This window comes from Salmo salar, chromosome 09, assembly GCF_965601325.2.
Source record: "Salmo salar chromosome 09, fSalSal1, whole genome shotgun sequence".
Lineage (NCBI taxonomy): Eukaryota > Metazoa > Chordata > Actinopteri > Salmoniformes > Salmonidae > Salmo > Salmo salar.
In genome coordinates, this window is record NC_138299.1 from 78,166,379 (window position 1) to 78,192,052 (window position 25,674).

The following is a 25,674-nucleotide window of genomic DNA, read 5'->3' on the forward strand; positions in this document are numbered from 1 at the left end:
ACTGTCTCCCCTCTCTCTTCATATATACTGTTTCCCCTCTCTCTTCATATATACTGTCTCCCCTCCCTCTTCATATATACTGTTTCCCCTCTCTCTTCATATATACTGTCTCCCCTCTCTCTTCATATATACTGTCTCCCCTCTCTCTTCAGATATACTGTCTCCCCTCTCTCTTCATATATACTGTCTCCCCTCTCTCTTCATATCTACTGTCTCCCCTCCGTATTCATATATACTATCTCCCCTCTCTCTTCATATCTACTGTCTCCCCTCCGTATTCATATATACTATCTCCCCTCTCTCTTCATATATACTGTCTCCCCTCCCTCTTCATATATACTGTCTCCCCTCCCTCTTCATATATACTGTCTCCCCTCCCTCTTCATATATACTGTCTCCCCTCTCTCTTCAGATATACTGTCTCCCCTCTCTCTTCATATAAACTGTCTCCCCTCTTCAGATATATTGTCTCCCCTCCCTCTCTCTTCAGATATATTGTCTCCCGTCTCTCTCTCTTCAGATATATTGTCTCCCCTCCCTCTCTCCTCTCTGTGAATCATACTGTAGACAGGTTGTTCCACCAAATGAGTGCCTTTTGGTGCCTTTGTCATTTAAGTAGAAATTGTGCACAAATATTGAGTTTTATATTAAATGAAGTGCCCTCTACTATAGACCACATCTGATTTTATATATGAATAAAGACTTGCTAAAGTGAATACTCCGTGACTTCCTGTCACGCCCTGACCTGAGAGAGATGGTTTGTTTCTCTATGTGGTTAGGTCAGGGTGTGATGTGGGGTGGGCATTTTATGGTGTATATTTCTTTGTGTTGAGCCGAGTATGGTTCCTAATCAGAGGCAGCTGTCTATCGTTGTCTCTGATTAGGAATCATACTTAGGCAGCCTTTCCCCACCTGTAGTTGTGGGATCTTATTTTTGTACTGCTTGTTAAGCCTGCAAGACGTGACACTCGTTATCATTGTTTATTATTTTGTGTTTAGTGTTCTGATTTAAATAAATACAAGGATGAACATTTACCACGCTGCACCTTGGTCTACTCCTTTTGACGATCGTGACACTTCCCACTTAACCCCAACATTTTTGTTGTTGTTGCTAGGTAGTGTTAGCTAGCGCTAGTCGGCTGTACCTGCGCCAATACTCCGGTATTTGTCATCCTATAGCTTGCTATCCATCTTCTTATTAAAAAGTGATCCAACATGTTTTCAGTACTTTGATTTCCATGACTGATCAAAACTTATTTTCTCATGGACTTCTCTTGTCCCTCTGCAGCAGACATACAGTGAGAAATATGTTTCGAACATCAAGTCACAATACATTCGCAGTATTGAATCGCAATACATATAGAATCGTGAGAACCGCAATACATATTGTATGGGCGCCTAAGTATCATGATAATATCGTATCGTGAGGTCCCTGGCAATTCTCAGCCCTAGTAGATAGAGAGGCTAGAAATGTTTGAACAATTTAAACATTTGTGAAGCATGCATTAAATTATCCCTCTTCTATTGCCACGGTCACAAGGAGATTTATGGCTGAAGTTGTCAACCTTGTTACGGTCAACCATGTTACGGTCAACCATGTTACGGTCAACCTTGTTACGGTCAACCCTGTTACTTTATTAGGCACTTAATAGGCACTTACTACAGTCCTTTTTAAACATTTTATTTAACCTCTTGACAGTAGAGGATGCATGGTTGCTCTTCAAAAGTGCTTTCCTCTCCATCTTATATAAGCATGCCCCATTCAAGAAATGTAGAACTAAGAACAGATATAGCCCTTGGTTCACCCCAGACTTGACTGCCCTTGACCAGCACAAAAACATCCTGTGGCGTTCTGCATTAGCATCGAATAGCCCCCGCGATATGCAACTTTTCAAGGAAGTCAGGAACCAATATACTCAGTCAGTTAGGAAAGCGAAGGCTAGCTTTTTCAAACAGACATTTGCTTCCTGTAGCACTAATACCAAAAAGTTTTGGGACACTGTAAAGTCCATGGAGAATAAGAGCACCTCCTCCCAGCTGCCCACTGCACTGAGGATAGGAAACTCTGTCACCACCGATAAATTTACGATAATCGATCATTTCAAAAAGCATTTTTCCACGGCTGGCCATGCTTTCCACCTGGCTACCCCTACCCTGGCCAACATCTCAGCACCCTTGCAGCAACTTGCCCAAATCCCCCCCCCCCCGCTTCTCCTTCATCCAAATCCAGACAGCTGATATTCTGAAAGAACTGCAAAATATGGATCCCTACAAATCAGCCGGGCTAGACAATCTGGACCCTCTCTTTCAAAAATGATCTACCGAAATTGTTGCAACGTGTATTACTAGCCTATTCAACCTCTTTCGTATCATCTGAGATCCCAAAAGATTGGAAAGCTGCCGTGGTCATCCCCCTCTTCAAAGGGGGAGACACTCTAGACCCAAACTGTTATAGACCTATATCAGTCCTGCCCTGCCTTTCTAAAATCTTTGAAAGCCAAGTTAATAAACAGATCACTGACGATTTCGAATCCCACCGTACCTTCTCCTCTATGCAATCTGGTTTCCGAGCTGGTCATAGGTGCACCTCAGCCACGCTCAAGGTCCCAAACGATATCATAATCGCCATCGATAAAAGACAATACTGTGCAGCCGTCTTCATCGACCTGGTCAAGGCTTTCGACTCTGTCAATCACCACATTCTTATCGGCAGACTCAATAGCCTTGGCTTCTCAAATGACTGCCTTGCCTGGTTCACCAACTACTTCTCAGACAGAGTTCAGTATGTCAAATCGGAGGGCCTGTTGTCCGGACCTCTGGCAGTCTCTATGGGGGTGCCACAGGGTTCAATTCTCGGGACGACTCTTTTCTCTGTATATATTAATGATGTTGCTCTTGCTGCTGGTGATTCTCTGATCCACCTCTACGCAAACGACACCATTCTGTATACATCTGGCCTTTCTTTGGACACTGTGCTAACAAACCTCCAAATGAGCTTCAACGCCATACAACACTCCTCCCGTGGCCTCCAACTGCTCTTAAATGCTAGTAAAACTAAGTGCATGCTCTTCAACCGATTGCTGCCCGTACCCGCCCGCCCAACTAGCATCACTACTCTGGACAGTTCTGACCTAGAATATGTGGACAACTACAAATACCTAGGTGTCTGATTAGGTTGTAAACTCTCCTTCCAGACTCACATTAAGCATCTCCAATCCAAAATGAAATCTAGAATCGGCTTCCTATTTTGCAACAAAGCATCCTTCACTCATGCTGCCAAACATACAGTACCCTCGTAAAACTGACTATCCTACCGATCCTTGACTTCGGCCCCCAACACTCTACTCAGCAAACTGGATGTAGTCTATCACAGGGCCATCCGTTTTATCCCCAAGCCCCATATACTACCCACCACTGCGACCTGTATGTTCTCGTTGGCTGGTCCTCACTACATATCCGTTGCCAAACCCACTGGCTCCAGGTCATCTATAAGTCTTTGCTAGGTAAAGCCTCGCCTTATCTCAGCTCACTGGTCACCATAGCAACACCCACCCGTAGCATGCGCTCCAGCAGGTATATTTCACTGGTCATCCCCAAAGCCAACACTTCCTTTGGCCGTCTTTCCTTCCAGTTCTCTGCTGCCAATGGCTGGAACGAATTGCAAAAATCTCTGAAATTGGAGTCTTATATCTCCCTCTCTAACTTTAATAAGGATAAGGATTAATTCAATTTTCGCCTAAATTACAAATTTAACTGCCTGTAGCTCAGGCCCTGAAGCAAGGATATGCATATTCTTGATACAATTTGAAAGGAAACACTTTGAAGTTTGTGGAAAGGTGAATTGAATGTAGGAGAATATAACACAATAGATCTGGTAGAAGAAAATACAAAGAAAAAAAACTACGTTTTTTTTTCACCACACCATATTTGAAATGCAAGCAAAAGGTCACAGTTCTAGCCATCACTCTGGTTGTAATTCCGATAGTGTCCAAAAGATGGAAGCAGTGTATGTGCAATATTTCAGATGGATAACTTGAAGTATGAGTGAACTACAAGACTTTTAGTGTGAATTCCCCAGGTGCATTTGGGCAAATCGTGAAGAAGGTATTCACATTCATATTACATTTTTCTGCAAGAATATCATCAAATCTGTATACTTGGACTTTGATTTAACTTTCCAAGTATTAGTAGCCATATTATAAGTTCAATATTTGCAAAACAACCAGTTTACATAACTTCATAACTAATTTTTGTCCAAAATGAAAAGGCATGCTGTCGTACAAGGTTAGTAGCTTCATTTTACGACATATACACGGTTTCCGGATAGTCCCGTAAAGCCCAGCTCATTGGCTATCTATCTAGCTTTGTTTGACCCCAATTGGTGCTTATTTGACAAGGATACAGTCGTTCAAGTGATGACAGCCCGCTTCATCGGCATGCCATGAAGGCGTCGCTCTCTGACCAATTATGGTGTCCTATAGGATATACTACACCCCTAATGATATAGTGAAGTCTTGTTACCTCGGATCTCTGAAAAATACATACGAATGTGATTTGACTTGTTGAAACAACTTGTAGGGTGAGATTTTCACAGATTATTTTCTTTGCAAATTGAACGAGTGGAAATACAAAATCGATCGTGCATACTATATGGACCTTTTTAGGATATGAAAAAGGATTTTATCTAACAAAACGACACTTCATATTATCTCTGGGACCCTTTGGATGATAAATCAGAGCAATATTTCAGAATGTAAGTACACATTTCACCTTCAGAGTGGAATTTATCAAACCTATCGTGGTGAAAAAAGTGTTTTGTTGTTAGGAGCTCTCCTCAAACAATAGCATGGCATTTTTTTCGCAGTAATAGCTACTGTAAATTGGACAGTGCAGTTATATTATCTGGAATTTAAGCTTTCAGATATAAGACACTTATATGTATCGACATTTTGTTGTTTATCTACAATCTGCGATCTTGACCTAATGCACTGCATGATTTACAACTGTCCCGTTGACGGAACCCCAATCCTTAAGTTAAGCATCAGCTGTCTGAACCTGTACACAGCCAATCTGTAAATAGCACACCCGACTACCTCATCCCCATATTATTATTTATCCTCTTGCTCTTTTGCACCCCAGTATCTCTACTTGCACATCATCATCTGCACATCTATTATTTTCACCTCTAGTGCCTATTTATTGCCTACCTCCCTACTCTTCTACATTTGCACACTGTACATAGATTTTTCTATTTTTCTTTTATTTTATGTTATTGACTGTACGTTTGTTTATGTGTAACTCTGTGTTGTTGTTTTTGTTGCACTGCTTTGCTTTATCTTGGCCAGGTCACAGTTGTAAATGAGAACTTGTTCTTAACTGGCCTACCTGGTTAAATAAAGGTGAAATAAATATATATGAAAACTCCCCAAAAATGTCACCCAGTTACACTACTCAAAAGGCACCTAATTGGTGGAACAAATCAGATGGCAGAAATAAATCTAACGACCCAGGTTAACAGGGTTATAATTGCCTGGCTACCCAGACTTCTTGCTCAGGACAAACTCTACGCCACGCCCATGGATGTTAGTTTCTTCTCCTCAATGAGTCTGGATCTGAGTACCTCCCCGACCCTTTACCGATTGCGAACACATTCAGGGCCGTCTGATTGGTCCAGAAACCGATGGGTTGGGTCAGAGTCAGAACACGCGTAGGTAAAGCGGCGGTTTGAAAAATCCTTGTTTGCTTTGATACTCTGATTGGTTAGAGATCATCCAATCACTAATGACTTTGTTTTGTACAACTCCCCTCGCGCCCCTCGTTCCCACAAATGACTTAAATGACGCCAGTCTCAGACTAAAGTATGTAGCGAACGACAGAGCAGCGGAAGAATTGAGTGTGAGTCTAGGGTCTAGGGTCTTTAGCCCCCTTCGAGAACTGTAATGTATGTTGGACATGTGACCTACATACAGGGCACCACTGAAATGTAGCATACACACACACCACATTGGTTAATGCATGCATCTGGCATGACAGCAAGACGCGGATTATAAAAGGCTTTTGATGATGCATGTGTTGGGGAGATGTCCATGTACGTGATTCAGTTTTTATGTTGAAAGTGGAAGGTTTTCCAAGAAGAACTACAGCGAGAGGTGAAGCTTTGGGAATGGCTGAGTTATTATTTAATAAAGTGGAGCAGGCTGAGAAACCCTTTCAAACTGCTTCCAAAGTCTCTCTCTCTCTCTCTCTGCAGACCAGAGCTCCGCTGCATTATTCAGTCTTATCTGAAGAAGTGGGTCGAGGCCTCGCACTCCAAGGCTGGTCCTAGCAGACCAGGCAGTACTGTGTACTACCTGCATACCTCCTAATACGTATGAAGGAGACCGGTATTATAAAAATACGTTAAGGCTGTACTGCTATCTTATATATCTGTCTATTGAGAAAGAGTGACACAGCCGTTCTGTGGATGACTAGGCTGTCAGTGAGAAGCATTTAGATTTGTGTGTAAATGTAGATTTGCTGCAGCGAGTCATTGTGTTGATGAGTATCTGGCTGAGAGGGCTGGGTTTTGTACAGCTGTGTACTCTGTCTCTCTTGTTCAGAACACAATGGGAGTTTGTCTTTTTCATTTCCGCAGGGAAGAGAGATGCACAAATGGTAGCATCCCAGACAGATTTAATACCTGAACCATGGATATAGTTTATGTGCTGCGTGTCTGAGAGTCAATGTATTTATCAAGCAATATGTGGTTTGTGGAGGTGGGTGAGAGTGTGTATTTATCAAGCAATATGTGGTTTTGTGGGTGGGTGAGAGTGGGTGTATTTATCAAGCGATATGTGGTTTTGTGGGTGGGTGAGAGTGGGTGTATTTATCAAGCGATATGTGGTTTTGTGGGTGGGTGAGAGTGGGTGTATTTATCAAGCGATATGTGGTTTTGTGGGTGGGTGAGAGTGGGTGTATTTATCAAGTGATATGTGGTTTTGTGGGTGGGTGAGAGTGGGTGTATTTATCAAGTGATATGTGGTTTTGTGGGTGGGTGAGAGTGGGTGTATTTATCAAGTGATATGTGGTTTTGTCGGTGGGTGAGAGTGGGTGTATTTATCAAGTGATATGTGGTTTTGTGGGTGGGTGAGAGTGGGTGTATTTATCAAGTGATATGTGGTTTTGTCGGTGGGTGAGAGTGGGTGTATTTATCAAGTGATATGTGGTTTTGTGGGTGGGTGAGAGTGGGTGTATTTATCAAGTGATATGTGGTTTTGTGGGTGGGTGAGAGTGGGTGTATTTATCAAGTGATATGTGGTTTTGTGGGTGGGTGAGAGTGGGTGTATTGTGAGGAGAATCTGATCATCTCATCTCTAGTCGAGAGCCAGGGTTTAGAAAGGAACTAATGGAAAAATCCCCCTCTCCTGGTCAAAGGCTGAACTAACTCAATCTGTGTGTGTGTGTGTGTGTGTGTGTGTGTGTGTGTGTGTGTGTGTGTGTGTGTGTGTGTGTGTGTGTGTGTGTGTGTGTGTGTGTGTGTGTGTGTGTGTGTGTGTGTGTGTGTGTGTGTGTGTGTGTGTGTGTCAATGTTCAGTGATGTACTATGCTTACACTGAGTGCGTGTTCAGAGAGGTATTGATGGCTATTGCTAATGTATTTCTCGTCTATATTGTTTAGCTGGAGGTTGTGGCTTCTGGCCCATATCCTGTTCACTCACACGCAAACATGTGCGTGTTCTCTTTACCCATATGTGTGCATGTGTAACAGTTATTAAATGCGTTGTGAATATCACCCGGTTTATATACAGTATGTAAAGTTGGCAATTCCGGACGTATTTCTCTGTTTTTCCCTGCAAGCCTAACAGACGTGGGATGGCAGATCATATTGTTGGTGGGCTACAAATGTTTGTTGTGTTTCTGTTTTGGATACAGATGAGAAGTGAAACGTTAAGGCAGGATCCCCGAAGTCGCCCCCAGTCTCTCTCTCACACACAACCCAGAAAACTAACGGTATAGTAAAATCCCTGATTATACGTGTTTCAATGTGTTACATAGCTCTTCATGTCGTCTTAGTCTCTCTCTATACGTGTGTAATAGTGTGTCACTGACAGTGTTTGTACATAATAGATGCCTATTCTGTCCTTGTGGGCTCCCCATCCTCGATTCATGATAGTGCTCTTTAGAATGGGGAGATGAGGGAGGGGTAGGGGGACTGGGAGGGGGGGGGGCATGTGTGTCACGGTGGGTGAAAGGGGGGAGGTAGCGAATCAGTTATGCTGTGGAGCTCTTACCCCTCCGGAGGTGGCCCCAAGGGGACTGTGAATCTATCGGACACCGCCTGTGTCCCAGACACTCTTTGAGAGCAAATCAAAGAGCTTGTTATAGGCATGTGAGGTTTGGACAGCCTATCAGAGTTATTATTTCTGATGCTTATTGTGTGGATACCCAATCAACAGCCAACCATGGCCTTGGTTTTGGTAGCATGGTTGGTTTCCTCTAACACAGGTCATTCCTCTGTCTCGTATCACTATAGCAATCCATTTCATGGATTCAATTAAGCCATTTTATGCAATGATTGATACAATGCATTATCATGGAGTTATATTAGCTGCACACACAGCACACAGGACACACAGTTACACATTCTCAAGTTGGCGCGTATCTAGTCCAAGCACTCAGCCTCTTTCCTGCCTATGAGATTGTTTTGTTGTCTTGTTTGTGTGTCAAATATTCCACATACTTTTCTCCCTGCAGCTAAACTAGTAACCCAGACACTACTAAACTATTAACCCAGACACTACTAAACTAGTAACCCAGACACTACTAAACTACTAACCCAGACACTACTAAACTATTAACCCAGACACTACTAAACTAGTAACCCAGACACTACTAAACTAGTAACCCAGACACTACTAAACTATTAACCCAGACACTACTAAACTATTAACCCAGACACTACTAAACTAGTAACCCAGACACTACTAAATTAGTAACCCAGACGCTACTAAACTAGTAACTAATAACCCAGACACTACTAAACTAGTAACCCAGACACTACTAAACTAGTAACCCAGACACTACTAAACTAGTAACCCAGACAGTACTAAACTAGTAACCCAGACACTAGTAAACTACTAACCCAGACACTACTAAACTAGTAACCCAGGCACTACTAAACTACTAACCCAGACAGTACTAAACTACTAACCCAGACACTAGTAAACTACTAACCCAGACACTAGTAAACTACTAACCCAGACACTACTAAACTAGTAACCCAGACACTACTAAACTAGTAACCCAGACACTACTAAACTAGTAACCCAGACACTACTAAACTAGTAACCCAGACACTACTAAACTAGTAACCCAGGGACAACTAAACTACTAACCCAGACACTACTAAACTACTAACCCAGACACTAGTAAACTAGTAACCCAGGCACTACTAAACTACTAACCCAGACACTACTAAACTACTAACCCAGACACTACTAAACAATTAACCCAGACACTACTAAATTAGTAACCCAGACGCTACTAAACTAGTAACTAATAACCCAGACACTACTAAACTATTAACCCAGGCACTACTAAACTAGTAACCCAGACAGTACTAAACTACTAACCCAGACACTAGTAAACTACTCACCCAGACACTACTAAACTAGTAACCCAGGCACTACTAAACTACTAACCCAGACACTACTAAACTATTAACCCAGACACTACTAAACTAGTAACCCAGACACTACTAAATTAGTAACCCAGACGCTACTAAACTACTAACTAATAACCCAGACACTACTAAACTAGTAACCCAGACACTACTAAACTAGTAACCCAGACACTACTAAACTAGTAACCCAGACACTACTAAACTAGTAACCCAGGGACAACTAAACTACTAACCCAGACACTACTAAACTACTAACCCAGACACTAGTAAACTAGTAACCCAGGCACTACTAAACTACTAACCCAGACACTACTAAACTACTAACCCAGACACTACTAAACAATTAACCCAGACACTACTAAATTAGTAACCCAGACGCTACTAAACTAGTAACTAATAACCCAGACACTACTAAACTAGTAACCCAGGCACTACTAAACTAGTAACCCAGACAGTACTAAACTACTAACCCAGACACTAGTAAACTACTCACCCAGACACTACTAAACTAGTAACCCAGGCACTACTAAACTACTAACCCAGACACTACTAAACTATTAACCCAGACACTACTAAACTAGTAACCCAGACACTACTAAATTAGTAACCCAGACGCTACTAAACTACTAACTAATAACCCAGACACTACTAAACTAGTAACCCAGACACTACTAAACTAGTAACCCAGACACTACTAAACTAGTAACCCAGACAGTACTAAACTAGTAACCCAGACACTACTAAACTACTAACCCAGACACTACTAAACTAGTAACCCAGACACTACTAAACTAGTAACCTAGACAGTACTAAACTAGTAACCCAGACAGTACTAAACTACTAACCTAGACACTAGTAAACTACTAACCCAGACACTACTAAACTAGTAACCCAGGCACTACTAAACTATTAACCCAGACACTACTAAACTAGTAAGCCAGACACTACTAAACTAGTAACTAATAACCCAGACACTACTAAACTAGTAACCCAGACACTACTAAACTAGTAACCCAGACACTACTAAATTAGTAACCCAGACACTACTAAACTAGTAACCCAGGCACTACTAAACTAGTAACCCAGACACTACTAAACTAGTAACCCAGACACTACTAAACTAGTAACTAATAACCCAGACACTACTAAACTAGTAACCCAGACACTACTAAACTAGTAACCCAGACACTACTAAACTAGTAACCCAGACACTACTAAACTAGTAACCCAGACACTACTAAACTATGAACCCAGACACTACTAAACTAGTAACCCAGACACTACTAAACTACTAACCCAGACACTACTAAACTAGTAACTAATAACCCAGACACTGCTAAACTAGTAACCCAGACACTACTAAACTAGTAACCCAGACACTACTAAACTAGTAACCCAGACACTACTAAACTAGTAACTAATAACCCAGACACTACTAAACTAGTAACCCAGACACTACTAAACTAGTAACCCAGACACTACTAAACTAGTAACCCAGACACTACTAAACTATTAACCCAGACACTACTAAACTAGTAACCCAGACACTACTAAACTAGTAACCCAGACACTACTAAACTAGTAACCCAGACACTACTAAACTAGTAACTAATAACCCAGACACTACTAAACTAGTAACCCAGACACTACTAAACTAGTAACCCAGACACTACTAAACTAGTAACCCAGACACTACTTGACTATTAACCCAGACACTACTAAACTAGTAACCCAGACACTACTAAACTACTAACCCAGACACTACTAAACTAGTAACCCAGACACTACTAAACTAGTAACCCAGACACTACTAAACTAGTAACCCAGACAGTACTAAACTACTAACCCAGACACTAGTAAACTACTAACCCAGACACTACTAAACTAGTAACCCAGACACTACTAAACTAGTAACCCAGACAGTACTAAACTACTAACCCAGACACTAGTAAACTACTAACCCAGACACTACTAAACTAGTAACCCAGGCACTACTAAACTAGTAACCCATACAGTACTAAACTACTAACCCAGACACTAGTAAACTACTCACCCAGACACTACTAAACTAGTAACCCAGGCACTACTAAACTACTAACCCAGACACTACTAAACTATTAACCCAGACACTACTAAACTAGTAACCCAGACACTACTAAATTAGTAACCCAGACGCTACTAAACTAGTAACTAATAACCCAGACACTACTAAACTAGTAACCCAGACACTACTAAACTAGTAACCCAGACACTACTAAACTAGTAACCCAGACAGTACTAAACTAGTAACCCAGACACTACTAAACTACTAACCCAGACACTACTAAACTAGTAACCCAGACACTACTAAACTAGTAACCTAGACAGTACTAAACTAGTAACCCAGACAGTACTAAACTACTAACCTAGACACTAGTAAACTACTAACCCAGACACTACTAAACTAGTAACCCAGGCACTACTAAACTATTAACCCAGACACTACTAAACTAGTAAGCCAGACTCTACTAAACTAGTAACTAATAACCCAGACACTACTAAACTAGTAATCCAGACACTACTAAACTAGTAACCCAGACACTACTAAACTAGTAACCCAGACACTACTAAACTAGTAACCCAGACACTACTAAACTACTAACCCAGACACTTGCATGCATGCTGACTTCCAATTAGATTCATCTCTGCAGCTTCAATAACACACTGTCGTCTGTTGACTTTACAAATTATAGTTTGCTTGGTCTTTTCTGAGGTCACATTTCCTTATGCAGTTACTCTGATATGAAAGATGATCGCTATAGCATTACGTTCATGTCTTTCTATCAATTTGACATAAGCCATGAAGGCACGAAGGTAGACAACAGTGTGATTTTAGCCATGGTAAGATGCTAGTTTTCATCCAGTTATTTTGCTGTCACAGTGCAGTAGATAATTATGTGATTCCAAAGCATTGTGGGCATTGCGCCGTTGTTTTCCATGTGAGTGAGTGTTGTGTTTGGTTACTCGGTCTGTATATCTGCCGGGTGTGTGTGTGCACGCTGCATATTGCCGTGTCCTGGTTTTCATCTAGTTCCTTCCTGTGACTCTGGTCCCGCCCCTGTCCTACTTATCCAGGAACGAGGGGAAAACAGATTTGGAAATAAATGATTAAGTATTAGTTGGATTAAATACTGGGAGCGATTCATCGGGGGGGGGGGGGGGGTGTGTGTGTGTGTGTGTGTGTGTGTGTGGTGTGTGGTGTGTGTGTGTGTGTGTGTGTGTGTGTGTGTGTGTGTGTGTGTGCATGAGGTTTATAAATTACTCAAATCTATCTCTGTGAATAATTTGTGGTGATAAAAAATATATTTAAGGAATAGGCAATTGGCCATGTGATGTTACACAAGTTATGGGTTTCTTCTGCATGACTTCCCATCATGCATCATTATACATTTCTCCAAACCCCTCTTCCTCTTCCTTCTTTCTTTCCTTTTCAGCTCTCTTCCACTTTCTCTCTCTCCCTCACTCCCCGTCTCTCCCTTGTTTTCTCTCCACCTCTCTCATTCTCTCCCATTTAATGTATTTCTCCCTCCCCCTCTCTCTCTCGTTCTCTCACTTGCCTCCCACTCTCTCCCTTCCTCCTCTCTCCATCCTCCCTTCCTCCTCTCTCTCTCCCCCTCCCTCCCTCCCTCCCTCCCTCCCTCCCTCCCTCCCTCCCTCCCTCCCTCCCTCCCTCCTTTCCTCCTCTCTCTCTCCCTCCTTTCCTCCTCCCTCTCTCTCTCCCTTCCCACTGTACCACAGTATCTTTGTCATTAGTGTAATGCTGCAGTAGGGTGGGGTTCTATTGATAGCATTATTATAACACAGTCCTGCATAGTCTGTCTGTTACACAAGCCTACAGAGGACTGTAATAGTCTGTCTGTTACACAAGCCTACAGAGGACTGTAATAGTCTGTCTGTTACACAAGCCTACAGAGGACTGTAATAGTCTGTCTGTTACACAAGCCTACAGAGGACTGTAATAGTCTGTCTGTTACACAAGCCTACAGAGGACTGTAATAGTCTGTCTGTTACACAAGCCTACAGAGGACTGTAATAGTCTGTCTGTTACACAAGCCTTCAGAGGACTGTAATAGTCTGTCTGTTACACAAGCCTACAGAGGACTGTAATAGTCTGTCTGTTACACAAGCCTACAGAGGACTGTAATAGTCTGTCTGTTACACAAGCCTACAGAGGACTGTAATAGTCTGTCTGTTACACAAGCCTACAGAGGACTGTAATAGTCTGTCTGTTACACAAGCCTACAGAGGACTGTAATAGTCTGTCTGTTACACAAGCCTACAGAGGACTGTAATAGTCTGTCTGTTACACAAGCCTACAGAGGACTGTAATAGTCTGTCTGTTACACAAGCCTTCAGAGGACTGTAATAGTCTGTCTGTTACACAAGCCTACAGAGGACTGTAATAGTCTGTCTGTTACACAAGCCTACAGAGGACTGTAATAGTCTGTCTGTTACACAAGCCTACAGAGGACTGTAATAGTCTGTCTGTTACACAAGCCTTCAGAGGACTGTAATAGTCTGTCTGTTATACAAGCCTTCAGAGGACTGTAATAGTCTGTCTGTTACACAAGCCTTCAGAGGACTGTAATAGTCTGTCTGTTACACAAGCCTACAGAGGACTGTAATAGTCTGTCTGTTACACAAGCCTTCAGAGGACTGTAATAGTCTGTCTGTTACACAAGCCTACAGAGGACTGTAATAGTCTGTCTGTTACACAAGCCTTCAGAGGACTGTAATAGTCTGTCTGTTACACAAGCCTTCAGAGGGCTGTATCTCTGCTGCACTGCTCTTACAGCAGGAAGCACACACAGAGGAGGCATACAGCTGTGGGAGATGGGTCACTATGTGGTATAGGAAGGGTATTTCTTTGTCTGGTCTTGTCCATAAGGGAGGCATGGTACTAAAGAGATGCATCACATAGGTGTATGGCATAGATTCTGCTCCCTATACTGTGCTTACCATAGCAATACATAGACAACGTGGTGTGTGTCTGTATCAGTATCTGTCCTAATAAAGGGATATGGTCACTGTATGGTCTGTGTTACCACAGATAGGGGGGAGGTCTCTGGAGCCTTGGCCCAGGGAGGGTGCAGGGAGCTGGGCAGGCCGAGTGAGAAGGTCAGCCTCTCTGTGGGGGTGTGGTGGTGGAGATGGGAGCTGCTAGCTCTCACAGTGAATATGTTGCTGCTGAGCTACATTATCAATGCATGAGCAAGCCAGCAGCAGCCCTGTGTGTGTGTGTGTGTGTGTGTGTGTGTGTGTGTGTGTGTGTGTGTGTGTGTGTGTGTGTGTGTGTGTGTGTGTGTGTGTGTGTGTGTGTGTGTGTGTGTGTGTGTGTGTGTGTGTGTGTGTGTGTGTGTGTGTGTGTGTGTGTGTGTGTGTGTGTGTGTGTGTTTCTTTGGGTGTCACATCGTGGGGAGTATGCTTTGTACTCACTGCTCAGAGATAACAGGGCAGTGTGAATATGAACAGAAGCAGATAGGAATCTCTGAATAGGAGAGCTGTGCAGAAGGAATTGTGTTATCATTCATGCTCTCAGCTGCCTTTGAATAATAAGCCTTCAGCCGTGTGTGTGTGTGTGTGTGTGTGTGCGTGTGTGTGCATTTGATTGTGTTTGAGTGTGTGTTTGAGTGTGTGTTTGAGTGTGTGCGCACATGTCCTCAGCCCCCGCTCCCTCATGGTGAGGTGTGGTTACCACGGAGACCAGAGAGCTGTGCAGAACGAGAGAGGAGGAGAAACTCGCCTGTTCTGCTAACAGACCTCCCCAGCCCTCCTTCATGTGCTAACACACACACTAACACACACACTAACACACACACTAACACACACTAACACACACACTAACACACACACTAACACACCCACTAACACACACACTAACACACACTAACACACACTAACACACACACTAACACACACACTAACACACACACTAACACACACACTAACACACACACTAACACACACTAACACACACACTAACACACACACTAACAAACCCACTAACACACACACTAACACACACACACTAACACACACACTAACACACACACTAACACACACACACTAACACACACTAACACACACACTAACACACACACTAACACACACACTAACACACACACTAACACACACACTAACACCCACACTAACACACACACTCTCTAACACACACACTAACATACACACTAACACACACACTAACACACACACTAACACACACACTAACACACACACTAACACACACACACTAACACACACACACTAACACACACACTAACACACACACTAACACACACACTAACACACCCACTAACACACACACACTAACACACACACTAACACACACACTAACACACACACTAACATACACACTAACACACACACTAACACACACACACTAACACACACACTAACACACACACTAACACACACACTAACACACACACTAACACACCCACTAACACACACACTAACACACACACTAACACACACACTAACACACACACTAACACACACACTAACACACACTCTAACACACACTCTAACACACACTAACATACACACTCAAGCAGAAACATACACACTAACATACACACTAACACACACACTAACATACACACACAGAGAGAGAGAATAAATGCCCATTCACTCAACAGTATGAAACAATGGGTGTTTGTTTCAAAATAAATAAACATGAGTAGGCTACTCATCACCTTCTCCTCCCAGACACGCTCTAATTTCAGGACGCACAGGCACATACACACACGCACATACGCACGCACGCACACACACACACACACACACACACACACACACACACACACACACACACACACACACACACACACACACACACACACACACACACACACACACACACACATCAACACCCTAGAACAAATCTCCCTTGGTACCCACCTTCTTGCTCCCTCTCTCTCCCTGCCCCTCCTGGTTAATAAGACAGCCAGCCAGCCAGCCAGCCAGCCAGCCAGCCAGCCAGCCAGCCAGCCAGCCAGCCAGACAGACAGACAGACAGACAGACAGACAGACAGACAGACAGACAGACAGACAGACAGACAGACAGACAGACAGACAGACAGACAGACAGACAGACAGACAGACAGACAGACAGACAGACAGACAGACAGACAGACAGACAGACAGACAGACAGACAGACAGACAGACAGACAGACAGACAGACAGACAGACAGACAGACAGACAGACAGACAGACAGACAGACAGACTCATCATACCCCATTTATCTACAATCAGGATGCGAATGTTCTGTCTCTTTATTTACCAACCGTTTACTAGTTATTAATAATGTAGAGCATTCGGTTATCATACCCTCTGGACATGTTGCTTCTCATTAAAGGAAATGTAATGAGGAATAGTCTGGGTGATTCCATGCAGCAGAATTCCAGTGTAATTGAGGAGACTGAATACTCGTGTGTGTGTGTGTGTGTATTTGTGTAGGGGTGTTTGTGTTTTTGCTTGTGTGCAAGCCTCGTGTCTTCATTGCTAATTGTTTCATTGCCCCCTCTGCGGGTCCTCCACTGGCCCATCCCGGCAGTATAGTGAGCAAAGAGAGGAGGAAATTATGCCGTTGGTCTATGACATCAGCATATTTCACACCTCAGAGGAATAATTAGGAATGATCAATTTCACACTGCATGTCCCTACTGAGCATGCTCTATTTGAGGTCTGACTCCACTCAGAGTGGGTCAATGGGAGAGATGGATATGGCCAGATATGGGTCAGCTAACATTTACTTAAAGAACAATGATAGTATATAGCTAACGTTACGGAAAAGACAGACAGCGAGGCACCTTGATGAGACCACGCTGCCTGATGTCTCGATGTCTCGATGTCAGGATGTCTTGATGTCTTGATGTCTTGATGTCAGGATGTCTTGATGTCTTGATGTCTTGATGTCAGGATGTCAGGATGTCAGGATGTCTTGATGTCATGATGTCATGATGTCATGATGTCTTGATGTCTTGATGTCATGATGTCATGATGTCTCGATGTCTCGATGTCTCGATGTCTCGATGTCATGATGTCTTGATGTCAGGATGTCTTGATGTCATGATGTCATGATGCTTGATGTCTTGATGTCATGATGTCAGGATGTCTTGATGTCATGATGTCAGGATGTCATGATGTCATGATGTCTTGATGTCTTGATGTCATGATGTCAGGATGTTGTTTTTCTAAATCACTTTCTTTGAAAGTGCTATATAAGTTGATGACAATATATGAAGGCACTTACCCTCCTGACATAGTTAAATAACCACGAGGCAGGGCTATATTGGAATGTTGATAGGTCACTAAGTGCTGAGTAGATATGAAATCCCTTTTCCCTGGTGAACGGCTACAACGCCACAACACGTACTCATTATTATCTTTTAGGACTTTGTGCATCTGAAAGTGTGGGATATGAAAGCATCTCGTCTGCTTGAGTTTCATTTGTTAAGGGAGTGTAGTTCAGCTGTGTCTTCGTACGCTTTACAGTGGCCAGAAAAAGTATGTGTACCCTTTGGAATTATCTGGATTTCTGCATGAATTGGTAATCAAATTTGATATGATCGTCATCTAAGTGACAACAAGAGACAAACGTAGTCTGCTTAAACTAATCACACACAAATGATTGTATTTTTCTTGTCTATGTTGAATACATTATTTAAATATTCACAGTGTAGGTTGGAAAAAGTATGTGAACCCCTAGGCTAATGACTTCTCCATTAGCTAACTGGAGTCAGGAGTCAGCTAACCTGGAGTCCAATCAATGAGACGAGATTGGAGACGCTGGTTAGAGCTACTCTGCCCAAATAAAAAAAACACTCACAAAATGTGATTTTGCTATTCACAAGAAGCTTTGCCTGATGTGAACCATGCCTCAAACAAAAGAGATCTCAGAAGACCTAAAGAACTGTTGACTTGCATAAATGTCACGTCCTGACCAGCAGATGGAGCTATTGTATTAGTTTTGGGGTCAGGACGTGGCAGTTTTGTGTGTGTGAATGTTTGTGTTGGTGATTGGGACTTCCAATTGAAGGCAGGTGTGTTGAGTTGCCTTTGATTGGGAGTCCTATATAGGTGTGTGTGTTTTTCTTTGGGGTTGTGGGTAGTTGTTCTTGCACTGCGTTTTTGTATGCCTGTAAGACTGTTCCTGTCCTGTGTATTGTTTTTCCAGTGGATGCTTTACTCCTTTTTTTTTTATTAAAATATGAGCATCCATATTCCCGCTGCAGTTTGGTCTATTCAACAAGGCTATTTTTGTGACAGAACTACCCACCACCAAAGGACCAAGCAGCGGAAGAGGAGGAAGCCACAGGAGGACTATTGGAAGCAGCGTGCTCGGGAGGAGATGGATTCCTGGTCGCTGGAAGTATTGGAGGAGAGGATTGACTGGACATGGGAGCAGTTGCGGGCCCACTGTGACAACCTGCCTGGGAGGCAGGTAGAACCCGAGAGGCAGCCCCAATAATTTTTTTGGGGGGGGCACAAGGGCTATTTGGCGGGGCGAGATTGGAGCCCCAGGCCAGCTCCCCGTACCCTTGTAGCGCAGACTGGACAGGTCCCGTGCTTTGGGGTTGGGGCTGTGGTGAGGCCTGGGATTTTCAGGCCGGTAGGCACAGTACCAGCCCCACGCATCAGGCGTCTAGTGCGTCAGCCCAGCCTCACCAGTCAAGAGTCACCTGAGCTGCCCGCCAGTCAAGAGTCACCTGAGCTGCTCGCCAGTCAAGAGTCACCTGAGCTGCCCGTCAGTCAAGAGTCACCTGAGCTGCCCACCAGTCGAGAGTCACCTGAGCTGCCCACCAGTCAAGAGTCGCCTGAGCTGCCCGCCAGTCGAGAGTCGCCTGAGCTGCCCGCCAGTCAAGAGTCGCCTGAGCTGCCCGCCAGTCAAGAGTCGCCTGAGCTGCCCGCCAGTCAAGAGTCGCCAGAGCTGCCTGCCAGTCAGGAGCTGCCAGAGCCGCTCGCTAGTCAGGAGCTGCCAGAGCGGCCCGCTAGTCAGGAGCTGCCAGAGCGGCCCGACTGCCCGGAGCTGCCAGAGTGGCCCGACTGCCCGCCAGTCGAGAGTCGCCTGAGCTGCCCGCCAGTCAAGAGTCGCCTGAGCTGCCCACCAGTCAAGAGTCGCCTGAGCTGCCCGCCAGTCAAGAGTCGCCTGAGCTGCCCGCCAGTCAAGAGTCCCGCTGCCAGAGTGGCCCGACTGCCCGGAGCTGCCGGAGTGGCCCGACTGCCCGGAGCTGCCAGAGTGGCCCGACTGCCCGGAGCTGCCAGAGTGGCCCGACTGCCCGGAGCTGCCCGAGTGGCCCGAGTGGCCCGCCTGTCCTCCGGCCCAGCCTGAGTGGCCCGCCTGTCCTCCGGCCCAGCCCGAGTGGCCCGCCTGTCCTCCGGCCCAGCCCGAGTGGCCCTCCTGTCCTCCGGCTCAGCCCGAGTGGCCCTCCTGTCCTCCGGCCCAGCCCGAGTCGCCCTCCTGTCCTCCGGCCCAGCCCGAGTGGCCCTCCTGTCCTCCGGCCCAGCCCGAGTGGCCCTCCTCTCCTCCGGCCCAGCCCGAGTGGTCCGTCTGCCAGGGTCAGCCCGAGTGGCCCGTCTGCCCGGCGCAGCTAGCGGCGCCACCGAAGTGGGCGACGCCGAAGGTGGAGCGAGGTCCACGTCCTGCACCTGAGCCACCTCCAGGATAGGTGGGTTAGGGAGGGAGGGTGTAGCACAGTGCCGTCGTTGACGGCAGCCACCCTCCCTTCCCTCCCTTATTGTTTAGGGGTTATTGTTTAACCTCTATGGGCTAGGTGGGACGCAAGCGTCCCACCCGTGGTGCACTCCATCAACAGCAAGTGCATTTCAAGAGCGGCAAATTTGAATCCAAATAAATGTCAAAATTCAAATTTTTCAAACATACAACTATTTTACACCCTTTGAAAGATAAACATCTCCTTAATCTAACCACGTTTTACGATTTCAAAAAGGTTTTACGGCGAAAGCATAAATTTAGAGTATGTTAGGACAGTACATTTACAAGAGTTGTGTGTAATGTTGTGCCAATTCAAAGACAGGCGTCACCAAAACCATAAAATCAGCTAAAATTATGCACTAACCTTTTACAATCTCCAACAGATGACACTCCTAGGACATTGTGTTAGACAATGCATGCATTTTTAGTTCTATCAAGTTCATATTTATATCCAAAAACAGCGTTTTACTGTGGCGTTGATGTTCAGGAAATCGTTTCCCTCCAATAACCGGCATTCAAGTCAGCACCACAAATTAAATAATTAAAATTAGAAAACATTGGTAAAATATTATATTGTCATTTAAAGAATTATAGATTTACATCTCTTGAACGCAATCAACTTGCCAGATTTAAAAATAACCTTACTGGGAAATCACACTTTGCAATAATCTGAGCACTGCGCCCAGAAAAATACGCGTTGCGATACAGACTAGCCGCCATGTTGGGGAGATCTAAAATCGAAAATACTATGTAAATAATCCATTACCTTTGATTCTCTTCATCAGATGTCACTTCCAGGTATCACAGGTCCATAACGAATGTAGTTTTGTTCAAAAAGGCTCATCATTTATGTCCAAAAATCTCCGTCTTGTTAGCACATGATCTAAGCCCGCCGGACTTCACTTCATGAACGAGGGGAAAAAATATATTTACGTTCGTTCAAACATGTCAAACGTTGTATAGCATAAATCCTTAGGGCCTTTTTTAACCAGAACATGAATAATATTCAAGGTGGACGAATGCATTCTCTTTTATAACGTATTGGAACGAGGGTACCCAACATGAACTCGCGCGCCAGGTGTCTAATGGGCCATCATCGTTCCATGGCTCTTGTTCGGTCAGATCTCCCTCCAGAAGACTCAAAACACTTTGTAAAGGCTGGTGACATCTAGTGGAAGCAATAGGAAGTGCCAAAATATTCCTCAGCCCCTGTGTTTTTCAATGGCATAGGTTTAAAGGTAATACAACACATCAGATATCCACTTCCCGTCAGAATCTGTCTCAGGGTTTTGCCTGCCAAATGAGTTCTGTTATACTCACAGACACCATTCAAACAGTTTTAGAAACTTTAGGGTGTTTTCTATCCATATATAATAAGTATATGCATATTCTAGTTACTGGGTAGGATTAGTAACCAGATTAAATCGGGTACATTTTTTTTTCCAGCCGTGCAAATACTGCCCCCTAGCCCTAACAGGTTAATGGGTTTTGTTGGGGATTTTTTGTTGTTGGTGTTTTCTGTTGGTAGGTGCATTCCGGGGTCTGCACCTTGGGGGGGGGGGGGGGGGGGGTACTGTCACGTCCTGACCAGCAGATGGAGTTGTATTAGTTTTGGGGTCAGGACGTGGCAGTTTTGTGTGTGTGAATGTTTGTGTTGGTGATTGGGACTTCCAATTGAAGGCAGGTGTGTTGAGTTGCCTTTGATTGGGAGTCCTATATAGGTGTGTGTTTTTTTCTTTGGGGTTGTGGGTAGTTGTTCTTGCACTGCGTTTTTGAATGCCTGTAAGACTGTTCCTGTCGTGTGTATTGTTTTTCCTGTGGATGCTTTACTCCTTTTTTTAAATGAAAATATGAGCATCCATATTCCCGCTGCAGTTTGGTCTATTCAACACAGCTCTTTTTGTGACAATAAAGCTGGAAAGGGTTACAAAAGTATCTCTAAAGGCCTCGATGTTCATTAGTCCACGGTAAGACAAATTGTCTATAAATGGAGAAAGTTCAGCACTGTTGCTACTCTCCCTAGGAGTGGCCGTCCTGCAAAGATAACTGCAGGAGCACAACGCCGAATGCTCAATGAGGTTAAGAAGAATCCTAGAGTGTCAGCTAAAGTTTATCAAGACATTTTGCAGGAGAATGTTAGGTTATCTGTCCGCTAATAGAAGCTCAACAGAAGTTAGGTAATGCAACAGGACAACAACCCATTAGACAGATGTAAATCAACAACAGAATGGCTTGAACAGAAGAAAATACGCCTTCTGGAGTGGCCCAGTCAGTCCTGGCCTCAACCCGATTGAGATGCTGTGGCATGACCTCAAGAGAACGGTTCACACCAGACATCCCAAGAATATTGCTGAACTGAAACAGTTTTGTAAAGAGGAATGGTCCAAAATTCCTCCTGACTGTTGTGCATGTCTGATCCGCAACTACAGAATACGTTTGGTTGAGGTTATTGCTGCCAAAGGAGGGTCAACCAGTTATTAAATTCAAGGGTTCACATACTTTTTCCACCCTACACTGTGAATGTTTACACGATGAATGTTTACACTGTGAATGTTTACACAGTGAATGTTTACACTGTGAATGTTTACACCCTTGAATGTTTACACTGTGAATGTTTACACGGTGAATGTTTACACGGTGAATGTTTACACGGTGTGTTCAAGAAAGACATGAAAACGTGTTATTAGTTTAAACAGACTGTGTTTGTCTTTTGTTGTGACCTAGATGAAGATCAGATCAAATTTTATGATCAATTTATGCAGAAGTCCAGGTAATTCCAAAGGGTTCACATACTTTTTCTTGCCACTGTATATACAAAAGTATGTGGACACCCCTTCAAATGAGTGGATTTGGCTATTTCAGCCACACCCATTGCTGACAGGTGTATAAAATTGAGCACACATGCAATCTCCATAGACAAACATTGGCAGTAGAATGGCCTTACTGAAGAGGTCAGTGACTTTCAACGTGGCACCGTCATAGGATGCCACCATTCCAACAAGTCAGTTCTGCAAATTTCTGCCCTGCTAGAGCTGCCCCAGTCAACTGTAAGTGCTGTTATTGTGAAGTGGAAATGTTTAGGAGCAACAGCTGGTAAGTGGTAGGCCACACAAGCTCACAAAATGGGACTGCCGAGTGCTGAAGCGCGTAGCACATAAAAATCATCTGTCCTCGGTTGCAACACTCACTACCAAGTTCCAAACTGCCTCTGGAAGCGACATCAGCACAAGAACTGTTCGTCGGGAGCTTCATGAAATGGGTTTCCATGGCTGAGCAGCCACACACAAGCCTAAGATCAGCATGCCTAATTCAAAGCGTCGGCTGGAGTGGTGTAAAGCTCGCCGCCAATGGACTCTGGAGCAGTGGAAACACGTTCTCTGAAGCGATCAATTACACTTCACCATCTGTCAGTCCGATGGACAAATTTGAGTTTGACAGATACCAGGAGAACGCTACCTGCCCCAATGCATAGTGCCAACTGTAAAGTTTGTTGGAGGAGGAATAAAGGTCTTGGGCTGTTTTTCATGGTTCGGTTTAGGCCCTTTAGTTACACTGAAGGGAAATCTTAACGCTACAGCATACAATGACATTCTAGATGATTCTGTGCTTCCAACTTTGTGGCAACAGTTTGGGGAAGGCCCTTTCCTGTTTCAGCATGACAATGCCCCTGTGGACAAAGCAAGGTCCATACAGAAATGGTTTGTCGATCGGTGTGGTAGAACTTGACTGGCCTGCACAGAGCCCTGACCTCAACCCCATACTTTTGAAAATGTAGTGTAGTTCAGTTTAGCTGTGTGTTCATAGTTCATTTTAGCTGTGAGTTTGTTAGAGTAGTTTGTAAATGTAGTGATTTTGGCTCAGCCAGGGTCAGGGTTCATCAGGCTTTTCAGTAGACTGTGACCCATAACCCCAAATCAGATGATTCTGCACTGTGTAGGAGATCAAGTTGAGTGTGTGTGTTAGGGCTACATAACTAATCAAATTCACATAGAAATCACATGTTGACATTTACAATACCAATATCCATCATCCTAGTTCTAGGATTCCAACAGTTCACCGAAATGTTTTGGTCCACATTGCAAGCCAAATCGCAATCGCAATATTTGGTTAAAAACAATGTGGCCCATATCGTGCAGCCCTTATGTGTGTGTGTGTCTGTGTATAACAGAGAGAGCAGTACGTACGTGCAAGAATGACTGATTCTTGTGCATGTAGACCCATACTGTTATGTGTCTGCTCTGGTCTCTCCTATTGTGACCTAGAAATCCTCTGATGTGGTCAGACCTGCCAAGTTATTATTTCTATTGGGCATAGAAGATTATGACTTCGGAATATGATGATGATTAATATTTCAAATCATGTTTCATGTTTCAAACTGAATGGAAATGGGACAGGAGCCTCTGCACCCAGGGCCTAATCCTGGGATTATACATAACCAAACGTCCGTAAACTCCTAACCGCTGTCTCTGGGTAACATACAAAAAATACACAAAAATAACCAGAAATCTGTTGATAGAGCAGAGCTCATTCGGTCCTGCATCATCAATGAACAGGAAAACAATGTGGCACAGTTATGCCCATCAGCTTGTGTGTGTGTGTGTGTGTGTGTGTGTGTGTGTGTGTGTGTGTGTGTGTGTGTGTGTGTGTGTGTGTGTGTGTGTGTGTGTGTGTGTGTGTGTGTGTGTGTGTGTGTGTGTGTGTGTGTGTGTGTGTGTGTGTGTGATAAATATATATAGAGAAAGCAATAGAGTGAGGAGAGGGGGCGCAAGAGGGGTAAAGAGAGGTGGGAGGGGGTTGTCTATTTTTCGAATGGTCCTCCCTGGTATACTGACATACAGTACCAGTCAAAAGTTTGAACACACCTACTCATTCAAAGGCTTTTCTTTATTTTTACTATTTTCTACATTGTAGAATAATAGTGAAGACATGAAAACTATGAAATAAAACATATGGAGTAACCAAAAAAGTGTTAAACAAATCTAAATATATTATATATTTGAGATGATTTAAAGTAGCCACCCTTTGCCTTGATGACAGCTTTGCACACTCTTTGCATTCTCTCAACCAGCTTCACCTGGAATGCTTTTCAAACAGTCTTGAAGGAGTTCCCACATATGTTGAGCACTTGTTGGCTGCTTTTCCTTCACTCTGCGGTCCAACTCATTGCAAACCATCTCAATTTGGTTGAGGACAGCTGATTGTGGAGGACAGGTCATGTGATGCAGCATTCCATTA

At 43.9% G+C, this 25,674-nt stretch overlaps 1 protein-coding gene across 4 annotated transcripts in view; it reads left to right on the top strand.

The window, feature by feature from the left end:
* Positions 1 to 25,674, top strand: part of LOC106611843 (protocadherin alpha-C2) — a 199,269-nt gene that overhangs the window by 57,465 nt on the left and 116,130 nt on the right. For all 4 annotated transcript variants that reach the window (XM_082955935.1, XM_082955934.1, XM_082955933.1 and 1 more), the window contains exon 2: positions 7,911 to 7,988. In XM_082955935.1, coding sequence (XP_082812061.1) covers positions 7,911 to 7,988 — 78 coding nt within the window. The remainder of the gene's footprint in view (positions 1 to 7,910; positions 7,989 to 25,674) is intronic.